General features: G+C 52.2%; 1 protein-coding gene across 1 annotated transcript in view; it reads left to right on the top strand.

The window, feature by feature from the left end:
• The window catches only part of TG (thyroglobulin), a 241,234-nt gene that overhangs the window by 120,267 nt on the left and 103,790 nt on the right, over positions 1-17,177 (top strand). The window contains exons 38-41 of the mRNA XM_088022877.1: positions 3,590-3,809; positions 5,604-5,697; positions 8,146-8,305; positions 15,861-16,063. Coding sequence (XP_087879003.1) covers positions 3,590-3,809; positions 5,604-5,697; positions 8,146-8,305; positions 15,861-16,063 — 677 coding nt within the window. The remainder of the gene's footprint in view (positions 1-3,589; positions 3,810-5,603; positions 5,698-8,145; positions 8,306-15,860; positions 16,064-17,177) is intronic.

Below are 17,177 nucleotides of genomic sequence, written 5' to 3'. Positions count from 1 at the left end.
TCACAGAAGTCCATCACTAAGTGAAATAGGTAAGACCTATATGATGGGAGACAGGGGAGCTGGAGGCCAGGGCGGAGCCCTTCCCCCATTAGACAGGCTCCTGGGATGAAATTAATGACTTTTTTAAAACTTTGCCTATTTCTGCCACCTTATCTTCTAGAGCAGAGGTTGGCTAACTTTCTCTGTAAAGGGCCAGATAAGTATTTTAGGCTCTATGTGTCTAACAACTCAACTCGGCCACTTTAACAAGACAGCAACCACAGAAAATACCAAAAAAAAAAAAAAAAAAAAAAAAAATGGGTGTGGTTGACTTTCTTTAGAAAACCAGGCAGCAGCCAGATTTGGTGCCCCCTGCCTTAGAGCGCTGGCGGTCTGCAGGCCAGTCTTGACCCAGTGGTACCCCCCTCTTCTGCCCCTTTCCCCCCCTCAGGCTTCAGACCGTGAGCGTGCTCCCCAGGCCTGGGAGTGCTTTGATTCTTGATGCTGTGGTCTCAGGCCTCCAATCTCAAGTCTTGTCTTCTACCTTGACATTCATAGTCCTTAGTCAAGTTAGATTTCAATAGTATATTTCCCCCATAGTCTAGCTAATCTGCATGGTTATCCTTTTGAGGAGGGATGCCTCGCTTTGGGGTTTAGGTCCTATAAAACAACTTAGACTGTTCATTAATTCTTTGTAACTCAAGTTCAATGGGAAAGGCTCACCTCCAGCTGAAGACGCGTGCCCGTGTGTATGTACCCAGACATCGTCTGTACCTCGAGCACACACACGGCTCTGGATAATTTTCTTCGCCTAAGGAGTCCTGTGGCCTCAATATGGGGCTATTCTAGAAAGACTCCACCATTTTCTGGAAAACAGTTCAAAAGAGAGAACTGCACATCTAACATTTTCCCCATGTTGGATCTCATTCAGTCTGGGATTCATTGGGCGGCCTCTGGAGGGAGGGCTGAGTTCCACTGTCCGTGGGAAAGCTGGCTTGCATTCTCTCAAAATTCTTTAGCTTTTGTATTTTGTGTCTTTGCTCCCTCCTTCAGAGGGTGCCACGTTCACGAAATGTGGCTGTTTTCCTGTGGAGCAGGGAGACAGAGTCTGAAGGTTCTGCTATGTTAGCACCCGCAATCCTGAATATTTGCCTGAGGTCCTGTGATTTACCACTGAAGCAGGAAAGCTTGTGAGGAGGAGCTGTGGGCTGAGACCAGCCGTGACTTGTGACTGAGACCAGATTAGAACGTGCAACCCTTTCTTTCCATGCTGGGTTCAAACTAGCACTGCAGGGTTTTTGCAAGAGAGAGTTTCATCACTATTTCCAACTTTCCTTTCCTCCCTCCTTCCCTCCTGCTTGTTTGCTTGCTTCCTTCCTTCGTTTCTCTCTCTTCCTTCCTTCCTTCCTTCTTTCTTTCTTTCCTTCCTTCTTTCCTTTCCTTTCCTTTCCTTTCCTTCCTTCCTTCTTTCTTCCCTTCCCTTTCCTTTCCTTTCCTTCCCTTTCCTTTCCTTTCCTTTCCTTTCCTTTCCTTTCCTTTCCTTTCCTTTCCTTTCCTTTCCTTCCCTTCCCTTCCCTTCCTTTCCCTTCCTTCTTTCCTTTCCCTTCCTTTCCCTTCCTTTCCCTTCCTTTCCCTTCCTTTCCCTTCCTTTCCCTTCCTTTCCCTTCCTTTCCCTTCCTTTCCCTTCCTTTCCTTTCCTTTCCTTTCCTTTCCTTTCCTTTCCTTTCCTTTCCTTTCCTTTCCTTTCTTTTCTTTCCTTTCCTTTCCTTCCCTTCCCTTCCCTTCCTTCTTTCCTTTCCCTTCCTTTCCCTTCCTTTCCTTTCCTTTCCTTTCCTTTCCTTTCCTTTCCTTTCCTTTCCTTTCCTTTCCTTTCCTTTCCTTTCCTTTCCTTTCCTTTCCTTTCCTTTCCTTTCCTTTCCTTTTCCTTCCTTCCTTCCCTCCTTCCTTCCTTTCCTCTCTCCTGCTCCCTCCCACCATTCCTCCCTCCCTCCTTCCCTCCAATTCATTCACTTACTGATGTGTGGAGCCCCTGCCCCTTGCAGGGACTGGGCTCAGAGCACTACAGGCACCATGTACTTACCCCAACATCCTTGTGTTGTAGGGGCTGCTATCATTCTTCTTTCTCAGGGGGAAACTGAGCATCAGAAGAATTAGGAAGTTTCCCCAAAGTAGCTGGTGCATATAACCTAAAACACAGGTCTGCTTCCAGAACCATGCATCGGTTCCTCCCCATGATGCTCCTCGATGGCCCGGGAGTCATGAACGCACACCATCCCAGGGGTTCTCAAGCCTCACATCGTTGACAGCCGGGGCAAGATGGTTCTTTGCTGTGGGGGCTGTCCTATTTATTGCAGGGTGTTTAGCAGCATTCCTGGCCTCTACTCACTAGATGCCAGTAACCAGCATCCCTCACAGACCCTGGTGACAACCGAAACGGTCTCCAGATGTTATCAAATGTCCCCTGGGGACGAAATCACCTTCAGTTGAGCCACTGCATTGTACCCAGCTTGAGGAATGGGTAGACTTCTGCCTGTCTGTCTCCTCTCCTGTGCTCCTCGTTTGTCCTCACAGATAGAGGAGGGTGTAGACCGAGCTGCAGGCTAGCAGCGAAGCTCACAGCCAACAGCAGAGCCAAGCAAACCAAACACACCTGCGGGAAATAAAAAGCGATTTCCCCCCCTCCCTCTCTCTCTCTCACACACAGGCAAAGAGAGAGAGAGAGGGAGCTTGAGAGAGAGAACATCTCTTCACCAGCATTCAGTGCTTCCTTTGTGCCAGGCCCTGAGCTTGGCACAGTCTTGGACCTGACAGGCCAGATGGAATCTGGGGATGTTGCAGGCAGGGAGCAGGGGTAGTGGCCTAGAGAGAGGCCCTGAGCTGGCCCTTGACCCATGTGAACAGGCTGTGGTCGCCATCGGGGTCCAGAAACTCTGAATCCTACACCTTCAAGTCTTGGCAGCTACCCACCCTTGGACCCTCCCTCTGTTTTCTTACCACCGAAACACAAATAAGGGCCCACAGTTTCTCCTCTGGATTCTGAAATCCCAAAGTTCTAAAAGTTAGAAAAAAATTTTTTCGTGAGTTTGCGGCAAACTTATTTGGTGGCACCGTCTGGCCTCGAGGGACTGAAGACATCATATTCTTTATCCATCCCTGTTAGTACGAGTGATTTGTACCTTGTACCCCAGAAGTCACTGATGTGTTTGACGGTGGGGCCTGACTCCAGAGCCCTCCGGGGGGATTGGCTGAGCTTTGTACTTTCTGTGTCCCTCTGTTCTTTTAAAAATCCAAGTACTTCTGAACGACAGCTCACGCCTGGCCCCATTGTGCTGAGTAAGGGATTGCAGGCCTGGGTTAGGCTCTGCCCAGCCTCTGGGTGGGAAGAATCATAGAGAAGGGTTCAGTGCCATGCTCTGGAGACATTCAGTGCCTGGTAAACATCAGATGTATTTGCTATTAATTTGTTTTTTTCACATTGAAAAGTAACCTGGCTAGGCTCGGACTACTGGGGTCTGAATGAACTATTGGCATTTTTAAAGTGTGAAAAGCAGTGTTTTGTTTGAATAGAGCACCCACTGTTGTCTCCTCCCCCGACACCCCCTCCCCACAGACATCCCTCTGCTCAGCTTTGGGACACCGGCACCTTCTGTGACCATCGCCCCCCACGGCCAGCTGCTGGGCAGGTCCCAGGCCATCCAGGTGGGCACTTCGTGGAAGCAAGTGGATCAGTTCCTGGGAGTTCCGTATGCCGCCCCGCCCCTGGCAGAGAGCCGCTTCCAGGCACCCGAGCCCTTGAACTGGACAGGGTCCTGGGATGCCACCAAGCCACGGTGAGGATCTAGTGGAACACCTCTTGGGGAATGCCCAGGGAATGCCTCTCCCATTCAAATCCATCCGAGTGAGACTTGGTAGAAGAGCAGTGCATTCCAGCTGGAGAGGTGAATGGGGGTGGGCAGTGTTAAGTCGGGGTGGGTGAATGGGGGTGGGCAGTAATCAAGGGGGCATTAAGTGCTCTTATAGATAAACCCTCCAAATATCATTATCTTGCTCCTGCAAAGTGCATTTGGTGATGGAGGGGCCAGAGTGTTCTGCTCCCTGCAGTGATTCGGGAACCTAGGCTATGGAGGCTCTGCCTTCCTCAGCATGAACATTCCTTGACTTTACATCCAGGAAAGAGAGGCTTTGGAAGGGTCTTCATGGGAAATTTCCAGGGACCGGGGCTGCAGGGGCCTGGGGTGCATCGGTGACTTGCACCAGTTTGGCGGTAGCTCGAAAGCAGCCTCCTGGCCACAGCTGAGTTCGGTGGGGCTGAGAAATCCAGCAGGGAGGGAGAAGCACATGAGCTCATGAAAAACATTTTATTTATTTATTTTAAAAAGATTTTATTTATTTATTTGAGAGAGAGAGCTAGAGAGAGAGAGCGGGGGGAGGGGCAGAGGGAGAGGGAGAAGCAGGCTCCCTGCTGAGCAGGGAGCCAGATTCTGGGCTCATCCCGGGACCCTGAGATCATGACCTGAGCCAAAGGCAGACGCTTAACTGACTAAACCACCCAGGCACCCATGAAAAACATTATTTTAAAAGGACTCTTTCCCCAATAGGAACAATATGAAAAGGAGTTTTAAAAAAAGGAAAAAAAAATTCAAATCCTATCTTCCTCCCTCATCAACCATGTTCTGTCTCACCTGTCCCCTCCCATACATACAGCACTTTAACCAGTTGACACGTTGGAGATGTTGTCATTTTTCTCACCAGCGTGTGTTCAGAGAACCCATGAAAAGAGCACCGTTCTCCTGTCTCCATTCCCCACCTTCCCACAGACCCCTGTAGCTCTGTCCTGAGGCCGCTACACCTGTCCTGTCCCTTGTCACCCATGCCTGGCTGGTGGGGAGGTCCCCAGGCCAGGGCCAGAAAGAGTGAAGGGCTGGGAACTCTTGAATGCTCCAGGCAGGGGACATTGAGGGCTTGAACTTGGGCCGTGGCAGGAAAGTGTGGACGGCCATGGTGCTAAGTCTCCACCATGGAGAGACAAAGGGAATAAACGTGCACTAATCTGAGTGCTTCCGCATGTCAGGGTGGAGCCACATGACAGGGGAGGCTGGCCTTCTCAGAGTCCAGCACAAAGGAGGTTGCAGGATGTGTGAAATCACCTGTGGGGCGGGTCCCATCAGGCTGCCGTTGGGCATACCCCAGACAAGAGCTCCGCTCTCGTGCCCCGGGGGTGCTCAGCCTGGCACTCTTGAACCCTGTCCTGATGCAGAAAGCAGCTCAGGCTCCACATCCAGCCACAGGTCTGCACACTTGCAGCAAGGAAGGGCCAAGGTTGTGAGCAACACCCACGTACCCCATCTCTATCTTGGGCATCCTTTCTGCGGGTTCGCAGTTTGTCCCTGGAGGTGTTCCTCCGCAACCTGCGGCAGAGAGAGTGGTGGGCATCCTGCAGTTTCCTCCCTGTGCTTGTCACTCCCTTTTCCCATTTCCCAAAGCTGCCTAATTGCTGCAGAGCTGGTAGCCATCGGGGCTTCGGACGGGGCGGTGGGTTCTGGCCGACGGTGGTGGGCAAGAAGGGAAGATGAGGCATGTACCACTGCTTGTCTACCTGGAAATCATACTGTCTGCATCCCCAGGGCCAGTTGCTGGCAGCCAGGCGCCAGGGCACTCGTGTCTCCCGGAGTCAGCGAAGACTGCTTGTATCTTAACATGTTTGTCCCGCAGAACGTGGTGAGTTCTGAAGCCCTTGATTGTCTGCCCTGAAAACTGCCCCATTAGACACCCTCTGTCCCCAGAGCTGCCAGAATCATCCACCCCTCTCCTCCGTGGCCTGCTCAGGTTCTGCACCCCCAGTGCTGTCCTTGCCAGTACTTGGCTTCCTGAAAGCCTGTGGGCCCAAGAGGAAGCAGAGGGCCCTCCTGGTGCCCACCGGGCCTCACCTGTTCCTGCCCACATCCCCAGGTCACCCCCGTGGCAAATGGGGCACGGTTGTCCTGGTTCAGTTGCTAAAGGGCCTGTGTTGGGGGACACCGCTCCCGGTGGGACAGAGAGGGCACTGAAACAGAGTTGTTGCCCGCAGGAGTTACATTTTAGTGGGCAGGGCAGAAACAGATGTGCAAGCAAGTATTGAACAACGGTGGTGTTGATGAGACTCTGGGGAGAAATACAGAGGAAGGGACAAGTGACGGGAGGTGTTAGGTGGCGATCAGGGGCTGCTGCCTGAGCGGCGTGGGGTGGGGGAGGGAGGTGTGAGCCAGGCAGTTGGGGAGGGGGGGTCAGCGATGCAGGGTCTCTGAGAGGGTGAGAGAACCGTAGGGAAGAGAGAACGGAGGCTGACTGTGGCTCATCTGCCAAGGAGAAGACCAACCAGCTGCTGCCCTTGGAAGCCCCGAGGAGCGGCCCCTGGGGGTGTTTCCACATGGACTCTTGTTTGGGGCAGTTCTGTAGGGTGAGGTTTGGGGCTGTGACCTAGACAGGATTATGCCCTGTTTTGGAGCCCAGATCTGCCTAAGTAGCAGCCATGAGCCTGATACTCCATGTTTGAGTTTCCTGTTTGGGGGGAAGGATCAGAGGGCACGAAATAAAAAGCCACTGATGAGTTTTAGGAAATGTGAGTTTCTGGGGACGCCAACCTGGTGTGGATAGATGCCATGGTACACGAGACCATGCCACAGCTTCCTGGTCCCTGGTCTACTAGCAGCGAGAGTCCACTGCACTTTAGATATGTGGCCTCAGCAGGCTGGTCTGACTGAGCTTTGTCATGAGCCGCCCCCCCCAGATGTAAAAGCCCTCATAGATTGCACTACTATGAGCAGGGAGCCCAGAGTGAGGGAGACAATGGGTCCCCTCTGCCCAGCGCTGGTCACCCCATACTTGTGATGCTGGATTAAGATCTGGCTCCCAACGAGTCTGCCACTGACCACTGCCTCATTGGTCTAGAGAAGGTAATCATGTTCTATGTGCTTCAGTTACTGGTTCTGAAAGTGGGAGAGAAATAGCATCCTGGCTCATAAAGTTCATGCAGGAATTAAATAAAACACTGCATGGAGACTAATGAGTCGATAGGTGGCTGATGGGGGACATTGGAAATGACCGTGAGTGGGACAGAGACCACACATAAAGGAATGAGGGTCACTCCACCTGGAAGTGACTGCAGACCTGGAGCCCATCACTTGGATCTATGTAGTCTTCCAACACCCCAGTTCTGGCCCCTAGTTTATTCTGGAAGACTATCTGCATCCTCCTTGGTGAGTCCTTTCGGTTTGGCCACGCTGCCTGAAACCGGTCCTGGTGATATAGAGCTACTCGTCACTCACCTGAGAGACGCAGTGTCACAAACAGAAGAGCCCAGGAGAGTGTGCTGGGAGGGGGCTGAGGTTGGAATTCTGGGTCGACCCCTTCCTCTCCGTACATGTTTTAATAAAAGTCACTTCACCAACCTGAGCCTCTGTGTTCACACCTGCAAAATGGAAGTGCTTTTAGTCATTAGAGCATCTACCTGTGGGGCAGAACTGGGGTGTTGGAAGACTGCTTAGCTCCAAGCGATGGGCTGCAGGTCTGCAGTGGGCTGCCCTTTCTGCCGCCCTGCTCACTTTGCAATGTGAGCAAAGCATCCACTTTTCATGACGCCCAGCTTCCTTCTCTGTGACACCAGGCTTATTAGCATGTTAGAGCTACTCTGATAGAGCACCACTGACTGGGAGGCATAAACGACAGAAGGCATTTTTTCAATATTCTGAAGGCCAGATGTCTAAGATCCAGGTGTCAGTGGGGTTGGTTCCTTCGGAGGCTACTCTCTGTGGCCCATGGATGGTCATCTCCTCCTCCCTCTGTGTCCACATGGTATCCCTCTGTGTGTGTCTCTGTTCAAATGTCCCCTTCTTCTGAGGATACCAGTCATATGGGATTAGGGCCCACTAGCTCAATCACCTCCTTATAGGACCCTCTCCAAATATGGTAACATTCTGAAGTCATAGAGTCAGGGATTCAACCCCTGAATTTTAGGGGGACAGAGTTCAGCCTGTGATCATGGGACTAAGTGTGCTATGTGATGGAGTTGACAGGAAGAGTCGTGGGTAGGCTCAGAATCTGGCACCTTCTTGGGAAAGGTGCCCTCAGCAAGCTCTGGTGGGTGAGAATGGGCCAACCTATAGCCTCATATTTCTCCACTCCCCACAGGCCCCCAACGCGTCTGTGCTGGTGTTCTTCCACAACACCATTGGGGGGAGGGGGACTGATGGACCGCTGGCCATCGATGGCTCCTTCCTGGCTGCTATTGGCAACCTCATCGTGGTCACTGCTGGCTACCGAGTGGGTGTCTTCGGCTTTCTGAGTTCTGGTAAGTCGCTGGCGTGGCTGGGGATTGCTGATCCCCTGAGCTGAGGGCCATTCTGTGTGTTCAACCCCTTCTTCCCAAAGCCCCATCCCTTCATGGCCCCCCGGCCCTCCTCCAGCCCAGCTGAGCACTCGGGAATGTTCCACACGCCTATGAGACCCTCCAGCGATCCTGACACCCATACATGAGAGTAATAGTTGCCATTGGTTGATCTTACTAGGTGCTGAAGCTATTCCAAGTACATTATGTGTTGTATTGCACGCGCACATTTGTGTGTGTGTGTGTGTGTGTGTGTGTGTGTGTGTGTGTATTTTGAGGCCCCAGAAGGTTAGACACTTACTAACATCAATAGTTAGGAAAGAGCAGAGCCAGGATTCACCACAGGGGTTGACTTGGTCTAGAGAATGATAGGAATGGATTATAGTCCTGGGCCCACAGGGACACCATTTGACTCCAGATAAGGGCTGCATCAGTGATGTTTCCTGTTTCTTCTTTAATGCTAGCCTTGCTTGTGCACACTGGCCTGTCCCCTGTCCAGTCACAGAACTGTTTGTCACCCTGGTTCCATCCTCCACCTTTCCCACCAGCACCCATGGGGGACAGCCCCATCGTCCGCCACATGCATCTTTTCCTCCATGTCCAGCTCTCCCAGTGGTGGGGCACTTGTCTAACAGCCATGGCCGGGGCTAGACACACAGGTCTGGGAATCTGAAGAAGCAAGGGCCAGCTCTGCCATTCATTGTCCGTGTGACCTTGGCTAAAACCCTTCATTTCGGAGTCTCAGTATTCTCCTCTGTAAACGGAGAATAATTTTACCCAACATCCACAGTTACATGAGGCTCTAGTGAGGTTGTACATGTGAAAGGGCTTTAGAAAATACAGTGGGCCCTCCAGGGAGGCACTGAACTTCATCTCTGTTCTCTAAGGATCTCATTTAAGACCCAAATGCCTTTCTTGCTAAGTCAGGATGGGCTGGTGGAACGTAGCATGGTGAGAATGATGGAGTTATCTAGAATGTGGATGAGTGGGTAGGCATCCAGCATAGGCAGAAACTCTGGAGGGCTGGGTGCACCCCGTGGCATGAGCCCTTGAGTGCCATGAAGAAGATTCTAGGCCTGCACAACAACCACAAAGTGGGCACCAAGTTAAGGCAAAATATGACCAGATGCCAATGAGGGAAATGTGGATGAGCAACAGATTTCAGATTTTTCCTTCAGAGGGAGCAGGGTCAGCTGTCAGAGCACTAAAAACTCTGCCTGGGTTTTCTTTCCCCTTTTCAAACACACGACTGATGATTTGATAAGTCCGTAGCTCCCGTCTCTGAAGAGGTGGGTGAAATTCAGACCTCATCCTGTTGAACATGGTCAAGTGGAGCTTTCCACAGACATGGCTGACTCCTTGGCTCTGAGCCTTTCCAGACAGAGGGGAGCGAATTTCCATATGTTACCCATGCCTGATGGCTTCATGGCGTGTAATCTTACTGAGAATTCGTGTGCTTCTGGGAAGGCAAACTCATTCCTGTTGCTGGTGGAGGCAGTGTCAAGGCAGGCGAAGGAAATTTCCAGAACACCCAGCCCTTACCATTCCTGACCTGGAATGCTGCCTGTTCATTGTGCTTAAAGCAAAACTGTTAGTGAGAGGGGAGGAAAGTTACACTCGGGAGTGCCGGCCTCTACCAGACGTTTCTCCTGGATCGCCTCATTTCATTCCCGCACAGCTCTGTGAGGCCAGCACCGAGTGGCCGTTTGGCACATGACTCAGCGAGGCTCGGGGGTGTCGAGGAGCTCCATGCTCCACAGTTAGGGAGTGCACTCGGGGCGTTGAATCCTATTGGTCAAACAGCAAGGAGAAATATCCTGTGGCTCACTCCCTCGGAGGTTTAGAAATGCCCTTTGCATTCCGTGTTCTTCTGTGTACACAGCAGGATGGGTCTTTTACGTCCATTGAGCCACAGACAGTTCGCCTTTGCTTTATTTACTAGACTTCCTAGCTTCCCCCACATTCCTGGGCCTTTGCCTGCCTTAATTGAGCCTCTCTGCAGCTCCACCAGGAGAGGGGAGCCATGTATCCGTAGAGAAACGGAGACACACAAGCACTAGGATTGCAAACACAGCCTTCCTGACCGCAGACAGCCACAGCACGTCCCCCGCAAGACTCCGCGGTGAAGCAGCTGTTGTGCAGGGGCCTCGGGCGCCCACGGTCCTGGGGGATGCTCAGGAAGGGGAAGGAAATGGGTGTGTGAGTCTGCGAACCCCCCAATAAATTTGTGACGCAAGCACACCATCCCCTTTACCACTTTACCATCCCCTTTACCAGTTAATAGATTTTACCACTTAGAGTGGTTTTAAGTTTACAGAACAACTGAGCAGAAAGTACAAAGAGTTCCCATAGATGCTCCCCGCCTCAGTTTCTCCTACTGTTGACACCGTGCATTGGTGGGGCACCTCTGTTAGAATTGATGAGGCAACACTGATAGATTAGTATTGACTCAAGTCCACAGTTTACACTAGGGCTCACTCTTTGTCTCATACTCTCTATGGTTTCGATAAATGTCTAATGACACGTGTCCACCATCATGGGTCACACAGTAAAATTGTTTCACTGCCTTAAGATGTCTCTGTACTGCCCCCGTTTGTCTTTCGCCTTTTCCATTTTAAATACTTGGACGCTGCCGTTCCGAACACGGGTCTGGAAAGAGACGGGCTACTTTGAGTGCTGGCCGGAGCCCAGGGTCCTGCCCGGCACGCAGGCTTTGCATCCACGCAGAACGGGGTCTGAGAGCAGCTCAGCGGCGCTGTGGGTCCGAGGGGCTCCGAGGGGCTCCGAGCAGCTCCTTCCCTCTGCCTGCACTCCCATGCTGCCCATCTCTCAGATGGCGCTAAGACCTAAGGGGGGATGACAGGGTAACACGGGGAAGGTAGACACCTGGGACCTTGCCCGGCGCCCGGCAGGGGCTCACAAGTGTTAATGCCCCTTTTCTTTCCCTGGACGGGGCTCCTTCCAGGCAGGGCTGGGTTGTGGTCATGCCCCGGCCCTGCGTGTGGCCAGCAGCTGGCCCAGAGCTATTCTTGGACCGCGGCGGCAGCAACGGCCCCTGGCATGGACTGAGTCCGGCTGCGCGGTCCCTGCCCATGTTCTCCCGTGATCAGTGTGTGTGGCATCTGCTGTTGAAGCCTGCAGTGAACGTGGTCCTCCGAGAGCTCAGACTCCAGGGGCACTTTTTTTTTTGAAAGATTTTATTTATTTATTTGACACACAGAGAGAGTGCACAAGCAGGGAGGAGTGGCAGGCAGAGGGAGAGGGAGAAGCAGGCTTTCCACTGAGCAGGGAGCCCAATGCGGGGCTCAGTCCCAGGACCCTGGGGTCAGGACCTGAGCCGAAGGCAGACACTTAACCAACTGAGGCACCCAGGTCCCCTCCAGAGGCACTTTGGTGGTTGGAAAGGAAGCGAAGGGGTTGGAGGTGGGCCACGGGGGAGGCCATTTCCCCAGCCTGGATCCTGCCCGGGGGGCAGACCCCAGGGGGCCCAGGGCACAGTGACTGTCCTCGCTTGGCAAAGCAGTGCAGTGAGGGGAACAGGGGCACTGGGGGGGGGGACAGACTCAGAGGAGTGGGTGGGTCAGCCTGCAGGCCCGCTGTGGGTGTGGGGACGGAGGCAGTGTGCTTTGGCCAGGGAGTCAGACAGAAGGCCGGGCATGGTACCATTACCATTACCTCATCGTCCCCGGGGCCTCCCCAGAGGGTCTGCTCCCCTCCAGCCAGAAGAACAGGCACAGAGTCCTGTCTCTGTGGCTGCCCCTCCATAAGTCTGCTACAAAAGCCAAGGCACACTCTACAAAGAGCATCTGGGAGATACTGCGGGGACCTAAATCTGTTTCATTTTACTCAAGAAAAACTAGCCAATTTCTATAGTGCTTTATGCCCGGCACTCTTCTGGTTCCTTTACAATTATTAACCAATTCAATCATCCTAACAACCTGAAGAGGTAAGTATGGTTATTACTTCCATTTTACAGACAGGGAAAATCAAGTCGCACTAGGTAACTTGTCCAGGGCCCCACAGGGCTAGTAGGTGGTGGGGCTGGGGCTGCACCCAGCTGATCTGGCTCCATAACCTGTGTGCTTGGCCACCTCACCTGCTGCGTCTAATTGACGGCCATCAACGAGACTGGGTGAGGGCCCACTGTGAGCCCAGAATTGCGCCAAGGAGCTTTAGAGGGAGAGTTGAAGACACCACATGAGCAAGTGAGAACCAGTTAGGAAATGAGGGAACAGTTGGTTATGGCTGGGGTGGTTCTGACCAGTGGAGGTAGTAGGGCAGAGCAGGGCAGCTGGGGTAGGTGGCTAGGGGTGGACACCTGCTCGCATCTCCCTACTGGACTCTACGTGCAGCCAGCAGGGAGCCCCTCTCCAGTGCCATGGCCCAGGGGCACGGCCCAGCTCACGTGTGTGGCAGGACGGGTCCATGAGGACACTGAGGAGGCCTGGGGGGCACAGCCACAGCAGGATGGCAGGGTGAACGTGGCTATGGTGGCTGGGCGAGGGCCGGTGTTGGTAAATGAAGGGAGCCCAGGCTGCTCGGATGGGCCGAGGCCATTCATAGAGGATCAAAAAAGCCAGGAAGACATTTAGACTTGACTCTCAGCAGTAACGGGGGAGTTAGGAGTGCTTTTGAGCACAGAAAGTTCCATAAATGGAACACTCAGATTTTTTTTTTTTAATGAAAATAACACAATGCCTTGCACATCATAGATTTTCCAACAAGTGTTGAATTGGATTGAGTATTGGGACAGAGAGTTCCGAGTGTGCATTGGGATCTATGTCCCGACTTTCTCTTACATTTGTTTCTCATGCTGAAACAAACATTTCCTCTCGAGAGTCAAGTTCCTCCTCAGTGAAGGGAGGGGTTGGAGCAGACTCCCCGAAAGCTGCTGGTTCGCTGCCCCTGTGCGCATGGCTGAGGCTGTGTGAGGGCCAACGCCGTGCCTGTCTTGCTCGCCATAGAACGAAGTGCAGTGCCTGGCACCAGGCAAAGCCCCATCCAGACTTGTCTGAAGAGCAGCCCTTGAACGGCCCTCACCTCTGACTTCCTGGGGGTCTGTAGACCCCACAACATCAGTACTGTACTTGGGAAGCTGATCTATGGGAAGTCAGAGGCAGGGACAGTCGCCCCCAACCCTCCTATATTGTCGCTGGAAATGCAGGCTGCACATGTCACTTCCTGGACGTGCAGGACTATGTCCCACCCAGCTGACACCCAGCTTTCTTGCCCTGCCCAAGACCTCAGAAACCACACATTCATCCTAACAGGCAGAACAGAAGTGCAATCCAGAAACGTCCATGGTGAGGACTGTGCTAATGTCTTCACCAAACCCAGAACACGAAATGCATTTGAAGAAATTCTGAGAGTCTCACCAGCTGGAAGAGTGATTTGTACTGTTACGTCCTCTGAGTGGGCGTTCCCGTCAACTTGGTGAAGGCAGGGTTGGGGAATCAGGACACAAGATTTTCCTATATTTCTGTTTGGGAATATGGAGTCTCGTTGATAGTTTCTCACTGGATACTGAATCCTATTAACTGTAACTATGGCCGTTCATTCACCTAACATTGACTAAGGACCTGCTATGTGCCACTGGTTTTGGTGGGGGCCATGGACTAGCAAGTAAGGCGACACCCAGCTTGACAAATACCCTGAAAGGGGAACCTTGCTTACCTGAGGGCTGCCTCTGAATTAACCCATAGCTAAAACCTGAAGGATGGCTGGGCTGGAGGAGGAAGAGGAGGAAGGCCAGGGCGAGGCGGAGGGCTCTGGGCAGAGGAGGTCACATGTGCCAAGCACAGGCCTGGAAGAGGGTGGACTGGTGTGTTTGAGCTACTGCTGAGAAACCAGGCAGCTGCAGCATCAGGACAGGGAGGAGACAAAGGGAAATAGGGCCCAAGAGACAGCCGCCCTTGTCCTATGGGGTCTTGAATTTACTGGGAGAACTGAGATCAGGTCCTAATGGGATGAGATGGGAGATTTTAGATAGGCTAAGGCAGGGGTGTGTGTGTGTGTGTGTGTGTGTGTGTGTGTGTGTGTGTGTGTGTGTGTGTGTGTTGGGCTGTGTGTATATGAGAGAGACATGATCAAAATTATGCATTTCAAAGACCACTCGGTGGGGCACCTGGGTGGCTCAGTGGGGTAAGTGTCTGCCTTCAGCTCAGGTCATGATCCCAGGGTCCTGGGATTGAGCCCCACATCAGGCTCCCTGCTCAGTGGCGAGCCTGCTTCTCCCTCTCCCTCTGCTCCTCCCTCTGCTCGTGCTCTCTCTCTCAAATAAATAAATAAAATCTTTAAAAAATTAAAAAAATAAATAAAGGGCCACTCAGCCCTCCCTAAAAAAAATAAAAAATAAAAGACCACTCGGGATGTGGCATGGAGGATTCATTGGAGGGAGAGATGTGTGGAGACAGGAGGCCAGTGAGAAGCACTGAGGAGCTCAGTTGGGAGAGAGCCCAGAGCACCTGGGGAAGAGAAGGTGGAGATATAGCATAGCAGGTGTCGGGGAGGACTCTGAGGCTGTGCAGGAGCAGATCGGGTGGGTGGTGCTGCATTAGAAGGAGAATATAAGAAATTCTGCGAAGGCTGCTGGCTGCATGCTCAGGGGACTTGGAGTCGATTCCCTTTGGGACTCAATGCTTTTGAAGTGCCTTCAGCGAGGTAGCCTCCTGGAGACGCGAGGGGCTGGTGCTGGGAGAGCACTCTGTGCCCCTGACACTCCCGAGTCAGCAGCATGTGGGTGGTGGTTGAAGGCATGGGAACTGTTGGAGTTTCCTGGGGCAAAGTGGGTGAGTCTCAGCTTGAACCAGAACAAGCTGGGTATTTCAGGGTGGTTAGCCACTTAAATGGACAAGAAAGGTCCACTGGATTCAGAGGATGGCCAGAGGGCATGGGCACGTAGTGTCCCAAATGCCGAAGAGGGCATATTTTTGCTGTACTCTGTATACATTGTGTGTGTGTGTACGTGTGTGTGTGTGTGTGTGTGTGTGTGTGTGTGTGTGTGTCTGAATCACTTCGTTAAGAAAACAATGCTGAGCTTTCAATAAATATTTACTGAATTCTATGAAAAAAGAATAGATCAACTCAGCTGAATGCTATGGAAGGTCATGGGAGAAGAGGCAGCGGGAACTGATGGAGAGCCTCAGCCACGCCTGGTCCTGGCCAGGGAGGAAGAGACGTGGAGAGACACCACAGCGGGCCAACATGTGGGGCACCCCGCTGCTGTGCCAAGCTGGGTGGTGGTCTGACATGCACCGCCTCTGATGGGAGCGGCCGCGCTAGCAAGTGCCCTCGCCTCTGGTGGAAAAGCTGCAGACCAGAGGAAATGGAATGACAATGGCAGGGTCTTCTACCCAGCAAAGGCTGGATGTGTCTGATTCTGAAGCCCATGCGGTTCTCACTGTCTGGACCTGCACAGACAGGAGCCCAGGTCCCCCAGAGGCACCCCAGACAGGACTGGGGTGGGTAAACTCCAGGTTGTAAGATCACAAGGGGTAAAAGTCTTCCCTCTTTCTGGCAGGTTCTGGAGAGGTGAGTGGCAACTGGGGGTTGCTGGACCAGCGGGCAGCTCTGACCTGGGTGCAGACTCACATCGGAGTGTTTGGTGGGGACCCTCGGCGCGTGACCCTGGCAGCAGACCGTGGCGGAGCCGACGTGGCCAGCATCCACCTTCTAACCACCAGGGCTGCTGACTCCAGACTCTTCCAGAGGGTCATGCTGATGGTGAGTCACCTGTTCTGCCTTCAGCCTTGTTTTGGACACTGGTGAGGTGGGGTGAGGGGCCTCACTTACCTCTTGAGACCAGTTGGCTTTGATTGCTTGGTTTCCTTTATCCTTTGTTCTGGTTTGTGTCTTGCTCATGGCCATCTTTCCATGGTCTGGTGATTCCAGGATGCTGAGGGGAACCTCTAACTACTGTCCATCATTCTAAAGTGATGAAAATTCTAGATGGGCAAGTGTTTCCATTTTGGGAGATTGCCCCACTAAGGTTTAATGGTGTGAACTCTTGAAAACCTCTCTTGTCAAAAGACAAACACAAGGGAATAGAGTGTAAGATGAGGAGCTTTCTGGTGGAAGGAAAGCTAACGATGAGGGCACAGTTTAGCCAATAAGATGCCAACTACACCCGACATTATTGCCACAACAGGAGAGAAGTAGAACAAAAGAACTCTCATCTGCTTTCCAGTGTTGCTTCCCTGATCTTCTCAGGGAAATCTGTTATGATGTCTGGTTTAAACAATAGCCCATGCTCCATCTCCTGGCCGCCATTCAGTTCTGGTGGCATTTCTTCATGGAGCACTATTGGGTGACCCATTCCTCTCTCGGAACCCTTCTACGTCATTGCTGTTTCCTTTGCCTGAGGTGGGGAGGGGCGGCAGGAACCCTTGCCCACATGTCTGATCAAGAAGTGACAGGCAGCTGAGTCAGCAGCCACAGGGTGAGGCATGGAGCTTCCAAGGTTTGGCCAACTGAGTCATTGACTGTTGAATAAAGGCAAAGAATAGAACTCAGCACTCATGATTCTACTGGATGTTCTTGCTAGATGATGATGATGATGATGATGGTGATGATGATGGTGATGATGATGATATAATCATACTGATGATGATGATATAAGATTTTGATCATGACAATAACTATTATAGAAGAAATAACCTGTTGATCACAGAACAAGCCCTGATGGTATTGTCACTGATTAGCTTCTAATTTTATGGAGCGTCCAGTTTGTGTCAGGTGCCATGGTAGGTGCTGGGAATGTCATGCTAAATAATTCATGTCCTAGTTCTTGGGAAACTTATAGTTTACTGAGGGGTGGGGGACAAACACTTAAAGGACA

Source organism: Eumetopias jubatus, unplaced genomic scaffold, assembly GCF_037043125.1.
Source record: "Eumetopias jubatus isolate StellerSeaLion01/CBP00866 unplaced genomic scaffold, mEumJub1_p1.0 scaffold_4, whole genome shotgun sequence".
In the NCBI taxonomy this organism is placed as follows: domain Eukaryota; kingdom Metazoa; phylum Chordata; class Mammalia; order Carnivora; family Otariidae; genus Eumetopias; species Eumetopias jubatus.
This window is presented reverse-complemented; position numbering and strand designations above follow the sequence as displayed.